At 49.8% G+C, this 19,742-nt stretch overlaps 1 protein-coding gene across 20 annotated transcripts in view; it reads left to right on the forward strand.

The window, feature by feature from the left end:
- The window catches only part of PPIP5K1 (diphosphoinositol pentakisphosphate kinase 1), a 45,527-nt gene that overhangs the window by 18,157 nt on the left and 7,628 nt on the right, over positions 1-19,742 (forward strand). For 5 of the 20 annotated variants that reach the window (XM_082060645.1, XM_082060634.1, XM_082060647.1 and 2 more), the window contains 10 exons: positions 331-554; positions 1,484-1,611; positions 2,084-2,198; positions 2,796-2,903; positions 4,175-4,291; positions 4,513-4,677; positions 5,774-5,864; positions 10,926-11,048; positions 14,783-14,845; positions 17,225-17,446. In XM_082060645.1, coding sequence (XP_081916771.1) covers positions 331-554; positions 1,484-1,611; positions 2,084-2,198; positions 2,796-2,903; positions 4,175-4,291; positions 4,513-4,677; positions 5,774-5,864; positions 10,926-11,048; positions 14,783-14,845; positions 17,225-17,446 — 1,356 coding nt within the window. The remainder of the gene's footprint in view (positions 1-330; positions 555-1,483; positions 1,612-2,083; positions 2,199-2,795; positions 2,904-4,174; positions 4,292-4,512; positions 4,678-5,773; positions 5,865-10,925; positions 11,049-14,782; positions 14,846-17,224; positions 17,447-19,742) is intronic. The other 15 variants (XM_082060648.1, XM_082060649.1, XM_082060638.1 and 12 more) reach the window with 10 other exon arrangements.

A 19,742-nucleotide genomic window follows, 5' to 3' on the forward strand; every position in this document is an offset into this window, starting at 1 on the left:
TTTTCAGTCACAATTTGCTCATCTCTAAGAACTTTCCTAATACCAGAGCAGAGGTTTTAAAAAGGCATCTGTGGGATGATTCACAAAATTTGTGGCAGACATAAGCCAACAGGCAAGCAGTTTCACTTTTCTTAAGTATTTCAGAAGTAGCTTCTTGCAGCAGCTTAAAACTCCACCAACAGGTCCAGTGGCTTTTCCAGTCAAGGATTCTGGTGGGTGACATAATAACTGGGGCCCTTCTGTGCTGGGAGAAGTCGGTCAGAACTGTCACTAATATCAAGGCAGAGTTGGTCAGGACGTGACTGTGGTTTGGTGTTCTCTGCTGTACAGACCTGCAGCTGTACCACAGTGAGACTTTAGAACTGATGCTGCAACGCTGGAGCAAGCTGGAACGAGATTTCCGCATGAAGAATGGGCGTTACGACATCAGCAAGATCCCCGATATCTATGACTGCATCAAGTACGATGTGCAGCACAACTGTGCGCTGAAGCTGGAAGGCACAGCTGAACTCTTCAAACTCTCCAAAGCCCTGGCAGATGTGATCATACCCCAGGTATGGGCTGCCCTGCCTGCCTGGCCATGCCTGTGCTGTCAGGTTCTGACCCTTGGTCTATTTTGGATAGGTTCTCTTGCACATTAACTCTAAAGGCAGCGTTCCACAGATATATCTGATCTGTCTCTTAGTGTTTATATAAGACCAAAACCATTTATGACTTAAGATGTGACAGGGCTGTCTTCCCGGACGGGGATTCTGACAGCGTCAGGCTGATGAGCAGCTGCCGCAGCAGCTTTTTGTGTTTGTCGTGGTGCCGTATAGCACAGCTCTGAGCTGCGTGTGTGCTGTAGCAGCATACAGATTGTACAGGGTAAGAGAGATTTCTGTGTTAAAGTGAAGGTTTTCATTCTTGTCAAACTAGAACTTCCTCAGTTTGCAAAGTTGGCTTGGTTCTCACAAAGTTTATACCCATGAACATGAGAAGGGAAGGGAAAGGAGGGCCATGTGCAACAGGTCTCTGTGTTCACCATCGCTTTGTACCACTTCTGGCAGAAAAGCTTCGTTTAGATGGGACAAGCTGCTGCCACCAAGGTCCAACTGCAGTTGTGCCCATGTAGAGCAGCAGTGGTCTTCTAAACTTCTTCACAGTGTTCCTGATGAGATGCAGTTTGGCTGTTTCCAGCATAGCACTTCAAGCTTTATCTTTACAAAGAGCAGTTGTTGCATTAATGCTCATGCCAGTTCAGGATATGAGTTTCTGTGTCATGAGAGGAGGTTCTCTGGTGGTACTTGTGCCTGTCAGCTCTTGGAAGAATACTGACGCTATTTTGTGTGGGAAAAAAAAAAAGGTGCCGAGTGACATTTCCCGTTCTGTCCTTGCTTAACTGTAGCAGCGCTTGCAGACAGGACTGACGTCCAGCCTCCTTTCATGTGAGGATGTGGCAAAGAACCAGGGCTCAGGGGTATCTGTTGTTTTGTTCCTGCAGGAATATGGAATTAATAAGGAGGAGAAACTGGAGATTGCTATTGGCTTTTGTCTTCCTCTCATTAAAAAGATCCAGTTGGACCTACAGAGAACCCATGAAGATGAGTCGGTCAACAAACTACATCCCTTGTAAGGCTTTTGCTGCTGCTGGTGGGGAGGGCAGCTCTGCAGTGGTGTGTGGGGACCATGCCAGAGCTCACTGGGGTGAAGGGGCACTGGACAGCACTGAAGGGCGCAGCACGAGGGAGGCGTTTGGTGCTCCTGGATGCAGAAGGAAAATTGAGTGGCACGTTGAGACCGCGGGGCAGGAGCACAGTGCCACAGAAGCTTAAACCCCTTGTAGCTGGATGATGGTGCCTTCATCGCCATCTCTGTGAGGGGCAAGTGCTGGTGTGATGAGCCGCCCCTGCCGCACCATGTCTGCCTTAGGATACCACAAATCCTGCTGCTGTGCCCAGTGCTCTCACTGTTCTGTTCCTGCTGCACTTTGACAGCTCCTGATGGGGGATTATCCTGTTCTGCTAAACCTGCAGAAGTGCTGCGGTGTGACAGACAGCAGTTGTTGGCAGGTGTGAGTAACAGCGGGCTGGTTTTGTTTCAGGTACTCCAGAGGAGTTCTGTCGCCAGGTCGCCACGTTCGGACACGACTCTACTTCACCAGTGAGAGCCACGTGCACTCTCTGCTCAGCATCTTCCGCTACGGGGGGCTCCTGGATGTAAGTGTCCCGCAGTGCTCGCGCTGTGAGCCTCCTGCTCTTTCAGTGCCCTTGCCCAGGGGGACAGTGTGTGTTTGCAGGTTCCCTCTCCCAGTAATGATGTGCACCCGTGGCCTGTGGCTGACTGCGCCGCTGCACGTTTGCATGCTGCAGCTGCCTGCCGCTCTGCCATGCAGACTTGTTCTTCCCCAGCCCGACCCTGCCTGCCTTGCTCGTGCAGAGATGTGTTTTCTCCATAGCTGTCCTGCTGCTCTCAGATGAGCAGACTGCTCACCCGTGTAGGAGGACAGCAGTGTGAGGCGATGGCGTTTGGGAACCAGCTGTGGGTTGCGTGTTTCTGGGGTCAGCATGACCCAGAGCTCACAGCGCAATGTGCGGGTCCGCACGTGGGGTGTGCGGGAGCTGCTGTGTCCCCCACAGCTGCTCCTCGCTGTGCACCCGCCCTCACTGCAGTGTCATCTCTCTCCATGCAAGTGAAGCAAAGTGATATTGTCCTGACGATGTTGTTATCTTGTGGAGACAAACTCCCGCAACCCATGTCACTGCCAGGTGTCTGCTGTTGCTTATTCCATGCGACTGTTTGTGTGTGTGTATCAGGAGAACAAAGACCAGCAGTGGAAGCGAGCCATGGACTATTTGAGTGCTATCTCAGAGCTGAACTACATGACCCAGATTGTTATCATGCTCTACGAGGACAACAACAAGGTGAGGGATGTAGCTGTAGGATAAACCCTTCCTGCCGTGATGCAAGGCACAGTTCCCGGGAGATGAGTTCAGCTGGGAAGTTTGTAGTCTGAGCTCTCTCCGCTTGTGAATAAAGATGGATGGATCGGTAAGACAATTGCTAGGTTTTATTTTTAGGTGGGAGTCTGTGACCCAGTCAGTGCTCACTACGTGTGAGCAGAACGCCACCCTGAGCAGTAATACCAAACTGAAGTAATCAGTACTATCTATTTTAAAGTGTTTCCTAAAGCAAAATTATTTGCTGTTTCTTAATATTAATTACAAATTAACAGGAAAAAATAGGAAAGTAGGAAAAAATAAATAAAACCAAATTATATTTGGCAGTTTTTTCCAAATATTTCTAGAAAACATCCAGAACTTCCACATTCGTAAAAATTTTTATTTTAAAAATACACTGGTATAGTTAGGGAAGTATATACTAATATCTTCAGGAAGTAAAGAGAATAATTTGTAAAACAGCCAGAACACGGAAGCTGATGGTGATGACTGTGAGCAGGTTTGGCACCGACCTGCAGGTGCTGAGCCCCAGGTGCGGTGGTGCAGAGGGAGCAGCCCCTCTCTGCCACACGTGATCCTTGGAGTCCTGGATTCACAGAGCTGATGGGGGGATTTGATGGGACAAGTGAAACATTTCTTAGTGCCGTTTGTCAAAATCCCCAAAACTCTGAATAGAGATTTTAGGAGTGATCTAAATCTGTTAGTAAGTAGAGATGGGGAAACTTTTGGTTTTGTATCATTAGTGTCAGATACTGAAAAAGCTCTGGCTTCCCTTAAAAATATATATAAATTAATATTAGAGACAATTACTTAAATCTTGGAACTCGGCTAAGGGTCCAGAAGGGAACCAGTCTCTCCCTGCCCCAGTGTGTGCTAGTTTTGCAACAGAAGTGGATCAGAAGGGGCTATGGTTTAGGTTTGTGTGTGTATGTATATATATAAAATATATATATTATACTATAATACATATATACACGTATAGCCCGATTCGGTTTTGATCTTCTGGTGGGCGTTGTCACAAAATAACAAATTGAATGCCTCGGCTTTGTGCTAACAAGGGCCGTCCCTTTGGGTAAGACAAACCGAGCGCCATCACGTTGGTGGTTTCTTGTCGCTTCTGCTTCCCTTCCCAGCGGACACGCTCGGGATGCGCGGGGCAGCCGGTCTGACCGCGGCTCTGCTGACGGGGACTGAGTTTCCTTTGTTTCCTTGTTCCCTGTGCCTCGCGTTCACAGGACCCATCTTCGGAAGAGCGTTTCCACGTGGAGCTGCACTTTAGCCCCGGCGTGAAGGGCTGCGAGGAGGATGGGAATGTGCCCACTGGGTTTGGGTTCCGTCCCGCCTCGGCGGAGGTGAGCGCGCTGTCCCCTCAGCTCTAGCAAACCCTGCTCTGACCCTCCTCATACCGTGGGCTGGTTGTGTCCCTGCCGAGCACTCGGGTTTACTGGGTCTCTGGGGATGCAGGCACCTCCTGAGACCTGCGGAGCTGGAGACCAGCCCATGGCTGCAGCTGGTGCTGGGCAGCCCTTGCAATGGCCACATGCCTGGAGGTGTCCCTGTCTCCTTCCTGCAGAACGAGGGCAAGAAAGCCGACCAGGGCAGCCTGGAGAACCTGTCCAAAGAGAAGGGCACCGATGAGCCAGATCGTGCACAACAAAGGTCTCCACAGCCTTCCGAGCCCGTCAGCATTCAGCGAAGGTCACCGCTGATCAGGAACCGCAAGACAGGGTCCATGGAGGTAACAACGTGTTGGGCACCCTTGGTTGTTCTGGTGGAGGTCTTTTGTGTGGTTTTGATTTCCTGGCATTGCTTTTAACATGCCAGAGCTAGATTTGATTCTGGGAAAGGCTCTGAAGAAGTTAAAGAGGCATTTTTTGCAAGGCAGACCTTGATGAGGAAGGACAGGGGAACACAGGTCAGAGGAATTGATGAGGAAGAGCAAGGGAGGAAATGCCTGCAAAATACAAGAATTATTTGGATTACACGCTCTGTAGAGGCATCAGCGTTACCAGCTCTGAGACTGCATGCAGCTTGTTCTCCTAGCAGTGGTGACATCTTCACCACCCCTTTAGACTCCAGCTGTCGCCTCTTGCAGTTCAGCTCCATGTTTCCTGTTCTCGTCTCCCATCTCAGATCTCCTGCAGGCTGGAGGTCCCTGGTAACTGGTGGGTTTATTCCAGAGTGTTTGAACTGTCACACGGTTTAGAACTGTCCCAATCATTGCTCTGCTAAAGTAACAAAGATCAATTTTAACATTCTTACTTCGCTCCTTCGGGACCATTATGTGTCACACAGCTGGTGCCACAGTCAGCAGGTAGCTGACATCTTCCAAGTGCTGTAGAAATTGTCCCTTCTTTTGAGACTTTTCACAGGCATTTTTGCTATTTGCTTTCTGAACCAGTGACAGCAGAGTTAGGGCTTGAGATGTTTGTTAGCTGGCTTCCATCTCGGTGTCTCTCATGATGTAATCATTGCATGCAGCGCTCGGAGGCTCTTTGTAACAGGCATGTATTGAGTTAAAGGGGATGGACTTTCCTGCTGCTAGAGAAGGAAGTTAACGTCCCAGTGATTCCAACAAGATTCTTGGAGCTCAGTACACAAGTCCTTTCATACTTTTGAAATCTCCACTGTTCCACAGCCCAACACAAACTGGAAATTAAAATAGAGGGTGCACTGTCCCAGTCTCAGCATACGAGCACCTTCATGCCTCTAAAAACTGTGATTTTAAGGAAGAGACATACTTTTCTTTATCTGCAGTTGATGTATTCTCTAAAGGCTTCTGAGACGAGGGGTAACTTAGACCATGGCACTGATCATACTATCTGTCTTTGCAGGTGCTCTCTGAATCTTCTTCCAAATCAGGAGGTTATCGCCTCTTCAGCACTTATTCCAGGCAGTCTTCTGAGATGAAGCAGAGTGGCTTAGGTACTGTACCGACCTGGCACCAGCCTGCTCGCCTGTCCCGCTGTGTTTCTGTGGGTTCTGTTTGTCCACATGTACATCTGGCTCAAGTTCCTTGTATGTGGCTGTGTGTATTATGTCATCTTTTAGTGTTACTGTGTAGACCACTGTAGAGACTATCTTACTGTATTTCCTTTTGGGTGTGATCTTCTCCTTCAGCTTCTAGCAACTGAAGATGCACTTTTCATCCTTTATAGCGTGGGAGCAACAGAGCAAGCTGCGTACTTGCAGGTTGGCCTTCTGGTTCCACGTCGCTGTCATTTGTTATACCGTTTCTGAACTGAGTAGGAAGAGATGGTTTTAGTGAGAACTAGCACACTTTCTGTTCCACAAAACAGAAGTTTACATGCAAAGCTGCTCTTCATGTAAGACTATTATATTTCTGCCTTTGCTTCTTAAAGGTCTCTTGTATGGAACAGACCTGTCATCTGCACTGGTGTCTGCCAGCCCTCTAATTGAGCTGGAATCCCTGCTGGGCCATTCCTTGCGTGGTAGTGGAAGAAGATATTTTGGGGCACTTGGTGTTCTCTACCTGTCCTTGAGAGCACCAGTCCCTGTCATCCTAACCTAAACAATTTGACAGCTGAAGTTCTTCCTGAAATATTTTTGCTAAAGCAAGATCTATTAGAAACTGAAAAGGTGTCTTTGCTGTCATGAGATTCAAAGATGGCTGTGAAACCTAGATCTTACAGATTACTAATAAGCACCAAGGTGGAAATGTTCAAGATATGCCCACTGTCTTTTCGTTTAGAACAATTTTTGCATTATGGCTTGGCCATAGACTTGCAGCAGTTCTCACTCATCAGTTCTTTGCTCTGCTATGTGGACATCCCGCAGCCAAGAGACTTCTGAAAGGCCTGATCATTTATCTGTCACTTTTGAATGAGCTGCTTCTTTGGAAGCTAATCCTTACCAAGGAAAGGGAATTTTCTTCAGAGTGGTTAGGAAGTATCTCTGCAGTCTGCCAGCTACGCTTCCAGCCAGCTGGAAAAATCTATTAATAAGAAGAAATGGCTGATGCATATTATTTTTGTAAAGGCACAATAGCCTTGGCCATTGTGGATTTTGACTGTGCTGTTTCATGTGGTGCATGTACTTATTTCTGCTGTTCACAGGCCACCTGCAGGACTAAGCTGCAAGAGACCGCCTTGCTTAGGCCTGCAGAAACCTGCGGTTATTCTGTGAACCCACGTGAATCGCTCTGAGAATTCCTGAGATGGCACAGTCAGGGAAGTGCAGCTGCTCAGAGAATTACTGAGCACATCGAGTGCTACATGCAAACTATCTTTACTGTTTGGATGCCTGAGTACCAGAAGGCATGTGCTCTGGAAAGCAGATATTACAGCCTATTTACTCTGGCCTTTTCTGGGTTTCTGAGTAATGTCTGTTCTGGCAATAGAGAAGACTACTACTCTGCTGGACTCTTGTGCTTTTATGTGACAACAAAATTTGAAATGTGATCCCAGCAGGTTTAATTTGAGGTTCTTGCCTGACTTGCCTTGCTGGGAAGCATTTGGTGGTCACTTTCCCAGTGGTGAAGCTCTGCAGAGACGAAGCCTTGGGCAGGGATTGGCAGAGCGGGTCTGTGCAGCAAACCTGCAGCTGGATACCAGCCCAGCTGTTGTTCTCTCTGCAATCCTGCAGCTGCAGGCACAGAAGGGCTGAGTGGAGCAGCCTGTGCTGCAGCACGAGCCTGTCAGGGTGTCTGTGTTTCTGTGAGTTTCTCTTAACCCGAGGACTGTTAAGAAGAATGATGCCTCTTTACCTGTAAAAAAGTCTAGTTCTCCAAGGAATCTTCCTGATTCCTTTCCTGCTTGTTTTATAGAAACCTAATTTCTTCCCACTTTAGGATCTGAAATGGGCTCTCTGGGAGGAATAATATAGAACTCACAGAAGCTTGAACTTCGGCTTTAATACTTGTCTCAGTAGCTGTGCTATGAGGGGTTCATTCAGACACTACCGGCTGTTTCTGAGCTTTCTCGAGATCAAACCTGTCCCTGCTGCCCTGGTCCCTGGGTGGGTGTCCCTGTCCCTGCTGCCCTGGTCCCTGGGTGGCTGTCCCCATCTTGGGGACAGTGTCTGTGCAGGCCTGACCTGTGTGCAGGAGCGGGAAGCAGTACAGAGCTCCCGTCACAACTCTCCTGCCAGACCTGCCGGAATTGTGTCTTTACTGTGATTTTAAAAGTGCCTTTGTGTGTTTGGAGCAGGGGCAGCTTGCTCTGTCAGTGCAAACTGGTGCTTTGCAGTATGCCACGTTTTTCTGGGCGGGAGCACATGCGTTATTGTGAACTGCCTGCAATACTGTGCATGCTTCTAGCTTGAGAAACCTAGGGAAGTTTCAGTGCCTTTCTTTACTTGCAAGAACACTTCAAAATGAGGTAAAATCACTCCTTGCCGTTTGAGCAACAGAGATGCTGTATTGCAGATGGGCATGAAGCTTTGTGCAGAGACCCACGTTTCTGCAGGGAAATAAAGGATGTCTATTTTTTGAACATCTGAAACACTGAATGTACATCTGAAAATTAAATACACAAGAAAGATCTAGCACATACAGTAATTTCTAGCAAATGTTGCTACGTCTTAAATCCAAATGACTAGTGTACCATTATGTTCTTTAGGATGTGTGTGTGTGTGTGTGTTAACTTTGGCTCCAATGGTCTCCTAGAGTTCATTGTAGACAATTGCTGTTATCCATTGAGTTGTCTTTTAAATTCTCTTCTGGTTAAGGGTGCTAACAAAATGCCTCTGACTGCTGTAGGTGGCAGAAACACAGGAGCATCCTTCGCTTCGTAATCAGTGGCACGAGGTTGCCATGCCAAGTCATAAAAATCTTCTGTTCCATTTTTATCTGCCAGTAAATGAGTGTGCTGGGGTTTTGTTGTTGCTGTCTGTCTGTTTGTTTGTTTTTAAGCCATGGAAGGATGATTAGGAGCCTCATCCTGGCTGCTGCTTGACAAAATTTTGTTTGCATTCTGACAGATTGCAGTTCGTGCTGAGTCAGTGCTGAGCTTCAATTTAGGCATTAGGAGGAAATTTTCTAAGGCTTGTGTATCAGTCACCTTTTAGGCACCAGCTCTCTGTCTGTCTGTCTGTCCAAGGACACGTGTGTGCTGGCCTGTCCTGCGGGAAGTGACCAGCAGTGTCACAGTGATGTGAGAACTCTTTGGGTCGTCCCGCGCTCTTCCCAGGAGCAGATATTTCAGTGTAGACTGAGCTTATATGTGATGAACTCAACAGTCAGGATCTGTGTGTTTTCTCCAAAGCAGCTCTGGCTAAAAAGGTGCTTTGCAGAGAAAAAGCAGGGTCCTGAGGAGCAGGGAGTGTACGTGAGGCAGCTGTGTCTGAGCACCACAGGAGCCTGTGCTGGGCTGGATTAGCAGGACAGACGCCAGGCCAAGGGATTCGGTTCTTCTCCTCTGTTCACCCCTTTGAGACGCATCTGAAGAACTGCTGGCTTGCTGGGCTCCCCGATGCAGACACAGCGGGCGTGAGGCCATCAAGGCCGCAGAGGAGGCTGGGGCTGGAGCCACAACCTGCTGGGAGACGCTGGGAGAGCTTGTTTGGATCAGCAGCCGTGGGGCGTGGAGCCCCGAATGCTGTCTGGCCACCCAAATGGGAGGTTACAGAGAAGACAGGCAGACTGCCCTCCAAGGCAATAGGGTGAGAACCAACAGACGCAAGTTGCAGCAAGGGAAATTCCAGTATGCTCAGAGGAACACATTTTTCAGCGTGAATGTGCCAGATATTGCAATGGAGACCCAGAGCGATGGTGGAATCTCCTTTCTTGGAGGTATTCAAAATTTGGTTGGACAAACTCTAGCAAACTGATCCCACTTGGCCCTGCTGGGGCATGGGGAAAGAAGCCTCCAGAGGTTCCTTCCAACATAAATCATGCTGCGATGCTGTATTTTAGAATGAAGACCTTCCTGCAATCTCAGTAGCACCTTTTTCACAGTAGTAACAGTTGCGCTGTTCCAGTTCAGTACTAACAGGCAGCATGTCAGGTTTTTTGCCTTGGCAGACAAGGCGCAACAAGATCAACCTGGTTGTTTCTAGGAGCCTTTTATATGTGGGAGTATTGCTGTTTTTAGCAGTTGGTATTCTCAGTATGGAATGCAGCACCAAGACATTTTAGCAGAGAATTTATAGCTAATCGGTGGCTTTGTCTCACCCATAATAGGTTTTCTCTCTGTCACAATTGCTTTCTCCAGTCAAAAGAATCCTGTGTCAAATGCCCAATATTCCCTGAATATCATGTGAAGTCCAATCGCTCCACAGAACTCTGTGGCTTGGAGAAGCAAACACGAGTGGCTGCCAAGGCCCGCGGTGCTGGGCTGCCCTCCCGTGCACAAGACTGCCTTGCACGCCGTGTTCTTCACCACAGGATGTCCAGGTTCCACGCTGTGTGTGCATCTGGTGCTTTGCACAGATAGTTCATGGAGCAATCGGACCTACTCTGGAGTAGCAGGACATGACTGAGTGGATGGGAAATGTCACCCGGGCAGCAGCTCGTGACAGAAGGCTCTCTGGTCTCATTGCTTTCGTTACCACTTGGCAGTGATTAATCCACATTTGCTGATCAACAGATCAGGCAGTCTTGTCTTCTTCTCAGTGCCCTCAAAAAAAAGGAGATTTCCAAAGAGAAAGGGCAGAAGAGCAGAGAAATGAAGCCCTGTGACATGAACATCAGTGACTTGGCATCCTGGCTTTTCTGACATGAGTATGTAGATTTGCTGGCTGGCGGGTGTCAAGGTGTTTCTTCTGGGTCAGGGCAAGAAAGGCAAATGGAAATAAACCCCTGGATGGAGTTAGGAACTTTCCTGGTGCTGAGTTTTGGGCTGCCTGTTGTGCATTTGGCACCACTGAATTTAGAATTTACCACCTCCCTATGCTCCCCAGCATCATTTGTTTTTTCCTGAGTTTGCCTGCGAAGTGGCCATTCATTCCTCATTCTTAGACTAACCCTACTTTTCTGTAGTTGCATGCGGTGGAGATAAAATACTAACACCTTCCATGCCTTTCCAGGGTCACAGTGCACCGGGCTGTTTAGCACCACTGTGCTGGGAGGCTCCTCCAGTGCCCCCAACCTCCAGGACTACGCACGCAGCCATGGCAAAAAGTTTGCCAGCAGCCTGACATACAAAGACGGTATGTGTGTTCCCGTGCAGCAGGTGGTTAATTTGTGGACTTTGGTGTCTCAGGATGCTACTGAGGCAAAGGCTTAGACTACTGAGAAGAATGACTGTTGAACGTGTATATTCTCTACCTCTACAGTAATGCATTTTATCATATCCCAAGAAATTGTGATCCTTGCTAGGCCAAGACAGGAGCTGACACTGTGCAAGGAGTTTTATGCTGATGTCTGGAGTGTGATCTGGTGTGACATTTTAATACTGCTTCCCGTTGTGGAGAAGGATTTGTTGGTCTAGATATTAAGTAGGTTTGTCCTGTTATGGAAATCCAGCACTTCACATCATCTTGCTTACCTTGGTGATCTTGCTGATGCTAAATGGAGCTTTTGTGGAGGCAGTGATCCCATCCTAAAGGCAGAATGACACGCTAGGGGGTGGGATAGCATGGATACTAGAGTAAGACTGGGCACACAGAGTTCTGAGTCCATGGTAGCTTTCAGAAAGCAAGTGTGATATGACTGAAATGCTTGAGGTAAGTGGGATACTTGGGTGAAATACTGCAAAAGGACCTGGAAGTCTAGTTATTGTGCAGTTCTGCATAAACTGCCCTAAAGTTCGGCAATACGATCTGGTAGAACATATTTGGGCCATTAGTGCAAATGTTGCCGGTGCACGTGGGGAAGGGCGTTGCCGGCCGGGGTCGGTCTGCATTGGGTGCAAGTGTGTTATGCATCGAGCAGCAGAGTGTGTTGCTGCTGCCGAGGGAGCGGGAGCACTGCAGACCTGGGGAGCGTGGAGCAGCTGGAGGGGCAGCGCATGAGTGCGGGTGTCTGCTGTGACCCTGCTAAGAAAGGCGCTCAGGCTCTGCAAGTGCTGATTAACGTACCGTTGCTGGAACACGGAGCCGAGCAGCACTGAACAAACCTCTTCATGGATGGGATCTGTGCAGCGCACTGTGCCCTGGGAAACCCACCTGGAAACCCACAGCTCGGCTTCCCAGCACCTGAATGGATGCGAGTTGTCTGTCCTCTCTTCTTCCTTTTCATGTTAATGCTAACAAGTGCTGTCTTAGTCAATACTTTACGGAGTCTGAGAGCCTTTCTTATCAGGATCATAACGAACAATAGCACTGGTGGGTTACAAAGTGAGGAAATGATTAAGGCAGTAATTTGGGGCCTTTGGGGAAGACAGGAGGTTTGGATGTTTGTCCAGTTTTGAGGCAAACAGCCTAGCAAATCAGGGTGGAAAGACGGTATCCAGTTCTCAGTCCTATTGGAACCTCATGAATGCCGTTGTGTTGAGACCATTGTGTACACTGGCTTTCCGTGCTGCTTTTCACAGGGCAAGAGAAAACTGTTGCTTGTCCCCTCTTCAGGGAGCTCCCTGGCATGCAGCAGGCTGTGAGTGACAGGGACAGCGAGGCCCAGCGGGGAGGATTTCAGGCCTTGTACCAGTCCGAGCTGCTCAGGGCAACAGCTGCTGGTTACTCATAGGTCCCAGAATAAGCTCCTGTTGTTCGGCACAAGACGGTGTGAATACCAGGGGAGCTGCTGAAGAGGCCAGCAAGGGCCCTGGCTGCTTCTCGTCCGCAGCTCTGCAAGCAGCACAAACCCCAGGCAGCAGTAACTCTCAGGGAAAAGCACCACGGGCCACTCGCTCTGTGTCAGCCGGGAGCAGAGCAGACGCTGCCTGGTCCTGGTCCCGGTCCCGGTGCTGTGCTGCTTTCCCTGGCCCTGCAGCAGCAGCTGAGGATGGGCTGCTCATGCCCAGGTGCAGGGCAGAGTCATGTTGCGTCAGCACAAACCAGTGACGAGGGCTCTGCGTGCTGAGGTGCTGTTGTACCCTCTAGTACTTAAAAGGCAGATTTATTTCACTAGTGTGTGACTAACACAGCCCAGAATTATTCCTCTTGATATTACACTACTCTTTTTGTGTTTCTTTGTGTGCTGTGGCACCCTGTGCTCCCAGCGCCTTGCTGCTGTAAGAGCAATTGTGAGAAAGAGGTGAGGGCTTGGGAGAACAAGTAGGAGGCAGAAGGGCATTTAGCTTCTGGGGAAGGTAGTTTGGAATGTGCAATAAGCCCCTGATCTGCATGTTCCTGCTTAAATGAGCACAAATGAAGTGCTGAACAATGGCATTTAAACCAAACATCATGGCAGACTCTGGGAGGACATTCATGTCAAGGCCTTTTCTGCAGTCATCAGGCTAATGATGCTTAGAAACCTTCAGACCCTGGAGCACCTCTTTGCATGAACTCTCTGATATTTTTTCATGGCTGTGATGCTTCAAGGTGTGATGCATGGCTTATAGCACTTCATTAAAGACTTGCTCAGGTGAAGTTAAAATGGCCCTTATTTCTGAGGTTTTTTTGCTTGGGGCTGGGAGAGGACTGAGGAACACTCAGTGGAGAGTCATGTCCCAGCCGCAGGCAAGTGAAGGACCTCTGGTGGCTGTGGTTTGCAGGTGGCTGGTGTGGAGCCAGGGGCGCAGTGAGCTGTGGTCAGCACCGTTAAACTGACGTGCTGTAAATGGGGGACGTGGGCTGCGGCGGAGACGTCACCAGCTGGCTGCAGCTCCAGGACTCGGACACTTGTAAGGGGTTACACGCGTAGGGGAGATAGTCATGCTCTATTTGTTGAGTTTAAAGAAGAAAAAAATTAGGGCTGTTAAGCTGGCAAAGGAAATGGCAGGAAGTTTGGGAGCTGGTTTAAATAAGTTATTTGGCCAAGTCAGTGGATGCAGCTAAAGAAGCGCAATGGGGTGTGGAGCATAGATGGACACATGTCTCCTGACCTCAGTGCAGAAGGATGGGTGTACAAACCCTGTTGACCAGGCAGAGCAGACACATGAAATAGGAAAGAGACATAAAAGTATTTCTAATATTTCCTGAGAGTTCCTAAATAGCAGCAAAAGGTATGATTGGCTGGGGTCTCACAGCAGATCCTGCAGATGTTCTGATCTAGGCCATTCTTTCACGTGACAGCTGAGGAATTTCCAGAGTGGGAATAAACTGAAATTTTCAGCCTTTTTTTTTTTTTCTTTTGGTGTATATGGAGACTAATCCATGTCTTTGAAAGCTCATCTGTTTGCACCCCATTAGATGCACAGAATCTGTCCTTGCACTGTCTCTCTGATGTGTGATTTCTAAGGGGGGGTGTGGCCTGGGACTTGGCCAGGAGAGGCCTGAGGAACATTTTGCAGGTGTATCCCCAAACCTCTTCTGCACTGAAACACTTTGAGCAAGTGAACTGTGGAGGCGTATCTGCATGGGTCTTCTGGTTGTTCCCTAGTTAGGTAGCTGATTTATCTTTAAATGCATAAATGGCTCTGTTTAGCTTGCATTAGGAGGATGTGCTTCCCTGTGCCAGGGCTGTGTTCCCCAGCACAGAGCTGTGGTTGTCCCGGGCACGGTGGGTCTGGGCGCTGTCTGCGCTGCTGCTGGGCCCCGTGCGGCTGCGAGCATGGCCGGGCTGCGTCCTGCGTGGGCCGAGCTGGGGCTGCGCTCAGGGTGCCGGGGCTGGCGGGAGGTGTGAGGTGCTCTCTGTGACCATGAATGCGGCCCAGGTCCTCGCAGCGCCGGGGCAGCGGGAGCTGAGAGGTCCGGTCAGACCGGGTGTGACGGCCGTGCCATGGGAGCCTGTGTTGCGGGGTGAAGAAGGTGAACATGGAAGGGCAGCTGCAAGTGTATGAAGGTCGGGGGATCCTCAGAAGCAGGCTGTTAACTGAGATGATCTGTTTTTATTTCCTCAGAGCTCTTGTCTATGCCAGCCGTAAAACGATTTTCTGTGTCGTTTGCAAAGCATCCGACTAATGGTACGTTTGCTTCCTTGATTTGACGTTCCCTCACACTTCTAACCCCATGCTCACGTTCAGTTCTCTCTGCACGTATTCTCCTCTCAGCCTTCTTGTGGTTTTTTTGTGTCTGTGTATCTGGTGTCCAAACATGCTTCACCTTCCCCCATTGTCTTGTTGTGACTAACTTGTTCATTCACCCTCTGTTACTGCTCAGTGGCTCCTCTGCTTTTCCCCCAAGGCGTGTGTGTCCCAGGTGGAAAAGCAAGAGCAGTGGCTCTGTGAATGGACTCCCAAAGCAGCCTTTAATTCTCTTCTGATGCTGAGGCCTTCTTCATGCTCCTTTGGGGGGGGTGGGGTTGGGGGAGAATACCATTGGATTTGGGGGACGCAGATATCCACTCCATGTTCTGTAAGAGCATCAGCAGCTTAGTCCTCAGTTTCTACGATGTAGATTTGCAGGACCAAGAGAAGGGTCACCTGGCAGAGCACAGTCTGTGGTGGCACTCACCGCGTTCCTCTGTGCATGATGTTCCTCAGCGCAGGTGTCTTAGCAGGACGGGTAACCTCATGGCTTCTGATCTGCAGACCTGTCTGAGGGTGGTCCCTCGCTTACTTCCGGCGTGGTGGTGGCAGAAGCAGGCTCACCATTCCTGCAGATGGGATGGTGTCTGCAGAGCTTTCACCTGCTGCTGGTGGCTGTGCTGGCTGGACCTCCCACCTCCCAGGGGCAGGAGGGGACAGGCACCGCGCCACCCAGGGCAGTATCACCTGTTTCACCCCTCTTGTGGCGCAGCTGTGAAGAGGCCTGGTGAGGAAGGGCATCTGACAGTGCTTCTGTTGACTTGCTGTCTCTGCTTCATGTTGCTGCTAACCTAACACCCAAACTGTGAGTCTTCTGAGCTTAAAGAGCATTTGCTCTGTGGTAGCAGATGCCTTGAACTAGTGTTTTTATCCAAGTCTTACAGAGAAACTTTTGAAAAGGTTTGTGTTCCAGTACCACTCCTACCTCATGGCTCCTGATGTTGAGACAGGTTAGAACCAAAGCAGATCACTGAAAAAAAATCAGGTTAAGTATTTCTGTCTTATGTGATCAAGGCTGCTTCTGCAATCTTGTTGCTTAGTAAATATGAAGAAATTCTGCTCTGCATGATCTGAAAGATGAGAGAAGTTCAGAAGACTGTTATGAAGACCAAAGTTTTGGGAAAGATGAAAGGGTAAAGGACAGCTAAATGTGGCTTTATTGTTTCAGATATCTGAAGGGAACTTATTTCCTGTGTTTGCTCAGTTTTGTTTTTCCCAGAGTGGCCAACTGCTTGATTTGTTTGTGTGTCTGGATACCATGTGAGCTCACGTGGTGTATGTCAGCAGGATGTGTCCTTCTATCTTGCCAGCAAAACTTGTACCAAGCACCAGTCTTTCCTAAACCACACTGTAAAGCAGCTGCCCCCACCTCAAATACAATGAAGTGAAACTGGGCATTGGGTTTTTCCCAAGAACCCAATGAATATTTATAATGGCAAAGCGCTCCTTAATCAAGAAAACAAAGGCAGAGGTCCAGTAGGTGTGAGCTTGAAGTCAGACATATTTGGTCTAGGCTTGGCACTGGTTTTAGCAGGGAGGTTGTTTAGCTACATGGACCGCTCATCTGAGGATGCAAACGCTATTCAGAGCTCTGAATCTGGATTTTGTTCCTGAAGAGCTGCCTCTGTGGTGAAATGGGATGGGTGAACCAGAGCAGCGGGCAACCACAGCGTCAGGCCAGACACTTTATGCCCTGGTCTCATGAGTGTGGGGAGCCTGGCGTGAGTCCAGAGGCTGTGTACGTGGAGAAGATGTGGCTGCATGCTCGTGTCTTGTCTGCCATGCAAGGATATCGCAGAAGATTGCACAGAATGGGGAGGCGTGCACCTTCATGCCCCTCTGCTCTGCCACGCTCTCAGGCAGGCCCCGCTGGCCCAGTGTCCCTTTCACAGCTTCTGGTCACTTGATGCTGGCTTGTTTCTCTCTTCCGTGTGCCGAGGCGCTGGCCGCGCTGGGGTGCAGGACTCGAGCCCTGTTTGCAGTCTGGATTTCTTGTCTTGTCTGGGGGAGGGTGAGTGTGAGCCTGACCTTCTTATCTAGGCAAACCTGAACTGTATTGGACTTGGAACACAGCCTAAAATGTCTTCTCTTGTCAGAGTTTCACACAGGTGAAAGCTCGGGGCTGCCCCTGTGCCCAGCTGCGCTTCAGAGGCTGCACCAGGGCAGCTGCTCGGCTGTGCTTGGCTCTGTAGAGCAGGGGAATTCCCGACCTCGCTGCCGGAGCGATTGGGCTTCCTGCTGTGGTCGGGTCTTCCCCACCCCGTGGCCCTGGTGCTGGCAGCTCCATCCCCACATCTCCTCCGTTTCTCTCCCCAGCTGCATCCGCCCCTCTCACTCTCTGTGGCCCCTTTTCTCCAGATGCGTTTGAGCACCACCACGTTGCCCAGTTGCTGCGGCGCTTTTCCTCTGACTGTGCCACCAGCCGGAACATCGCCCTGGATGCTGCTCTAGCCCATCACCTCCAGCAGTGCTCCTACCACCTGCGTCTCTTCAGGAGCTGGCTGATCTCAGGGCAGGATGACTTGGAGTGTCTTTACGGTACTGCACGCTGCAGCTGCCTTGGTCCCCTGCTCCTATAGCTGAGCAGGGGCCACTGTCTGCTTGAGAATGCAAAGTATGCTTTGCTTCTAAAAAGGAAAGCGTTTCCCTCAGCGCATCCCTTGAATCTGCGGGCTGCTGCAGCAAGCTGTGTGGGCTGTTGCATCTGGCAGTTTTGCAGCCTCAGGCAGTGCCTTTCCACGTGGAGCTGGTGCTCTCCATGTGGCTGTAACCGCGCTCTTCCATCTTGGGCAGTTTTTCGTTGCCTCCTTCCTCTAGCCAGGGTGAGCTCTTGAGCTTCCCTCAGGGTGGATGCCGAGCCCCTGCTGCGATGCCCTGCTGAATGACACCCCTGCAGATGTCTCAGTGGGTGCTGCAAGGTGTCCCCTTATCAACAGAGAACCAAAGTGAACAGTGAGAGTGTGGGAAGAAAGGAAATTCAGGAGGTGCCACAGCTGGTCAGACGCAGGGTGAACATGCTGTAGAAATTTTGGGGAAGTGAGTGCTTGTGGGACTGTGTTGTTTCTAGAGAGAGTGGGTAGGACAGGGCAGAGCCGAGCTGCTGTGTGGCTGCATTGCATGGCGTCTGCTGCCTCTGGCACCTCCGCAGCGTGTCCTGTCTGCTGGGGAGGGGTAGGTGATTTCAGCATTGAATCTAGATGTAACCAAAGCTTGCTACAGTTTCTCTGGTACTTGTCAGCCTCTGGCACAGATGATCTGATGAACTGAGGTCTTGGTGCTTCTAAAATAAGTCGGTATTGCTCTGTGGGGAGGCCGCTAGCCTGGCTGGCTGTTCATGGGTACCTGGCGCCACAGGACCTGCTCGGTGCATGCGGCTTGCTGAGCTGTGTGCTGTGATGCATGGACCTTCTTTCTCATCCAGACCCATGGCTGGAAGGGGCAGAGACAGTTTAGCTTTTCATGTAGTGAAGCAACAGGATCAAGCATTTTCAGAGCCCAGAAAAGAGAATTTTTCTTACACAGTCTGTTTTTTCTTGATATGGCCCTTTCTGTCAAGTAGGCAATTTGGAGGTGGCAGTTACTTCTCATATATAATTAGGACAATCCTTGGTCTCCTAGCAACAAATACGAAAGCGGAGCAAAATTGCTTGGAGGGAAGAGGTGCTGGAATGCAGCACAGTGCTCCAGAGCCAAGGCTGAGCTTCCCCTGCTGCAGATCTCACACCTCCCCTGAGCTCTGGTAGGGAGAGGAGATGAACTTCGGTGCTTTGGGCAGCGATACGCCAAATATTGCAGCGTGGTGCTGGGCTGTGCAGCCTGCCCTGATGCAGCCGGGCATTTGGGTTACGTACCTCAGCACCGCAGCCTTCCTGGCTGGAAATCTGATCTCTGCAAGCAGTGAGTTCTTTCTTGCTGTTTTCTCAGCCTATCATCAAGCCCACAATTAATTAGCATGTTTGGAATTCCTGCTGGGTTTCTTCTTGTAGCAGATGTTTCTGCAGTCTCTGTAGCTGACAGCCCTGCTTCCCCCCTTGTGAAAACTACATACCCCTACCCTCTCCTTCTTGGCTTTCACCCGCACTTCTGTCCACACAAAACACAAATTAAAAGATAGAATCAGGGAGTTAAAAGTAAACGTCTGTAGTTGGAAAGATCAGCAGTGGAGCCCTGAAGCAATCTGTCTGGGAACGTGCATTTATCTGTGTGTTCCTACCCGCAAGAAAGGAGAATGTGAAGTTCTTGTGGGTAAACGAATTGCAGTGGTGCTGAAGCTGTGAAGAAACAGCAAATGACCTGATGATGATGAGTGGGCAGTAAAACAGCAGGTGATGCTCAGTGTAAATAAATTTAAATGACAAGGGGAAACAGCCCCACATTCATAAAACAGTGGACTCCGATGTGACCCTCACCACTTGGGACAATGAGGAAAGGTAGAAATTTGCAGTCTGGGAGGATGTTTGTGATGGTGGTGGGAGAGGGGTGGTGAGGACCCGCAGTTTGGTGTCTGTTCCAGCACAGGAACCGGGAGGTTTGAGCACAGGCGGCTTCAAACAAGATGTCATTCTGTGCAGAGTGAAACTCCTCACCGCAGTACGTGGGGCTGTCAGGAGCTCAGCTGAGCTCAAGAGGAGACTGTGGAATATGGGGAGACCTGTGAGGCTCAGGGCAGTTCTGAGCCGCCGGTCACGGGTTGGGGAGTCACCGCGTGCTGTATCGTGTCCCTTCATCCATGGGTGGAGGGGCTGAGGGGACAGACCTGCGGGCTCACGGCATGGGCTTAAACTTGAAAAGGGTGGTGAGCAAAAATCCGAGTTCGCATATGTGTTGTGTGCAT

This window comes from Streptopelia decaocto (assembly GCF_964273445.1).
Source record: "Streptopelia decaocto genome assembly, chromosome: 9".
Lineage (NCBI taxonomy): Eukaryota > Metazoa > Chordata > Aves > Columbiformes > Columbidae > Streptopelia > Streptopelia decaocto.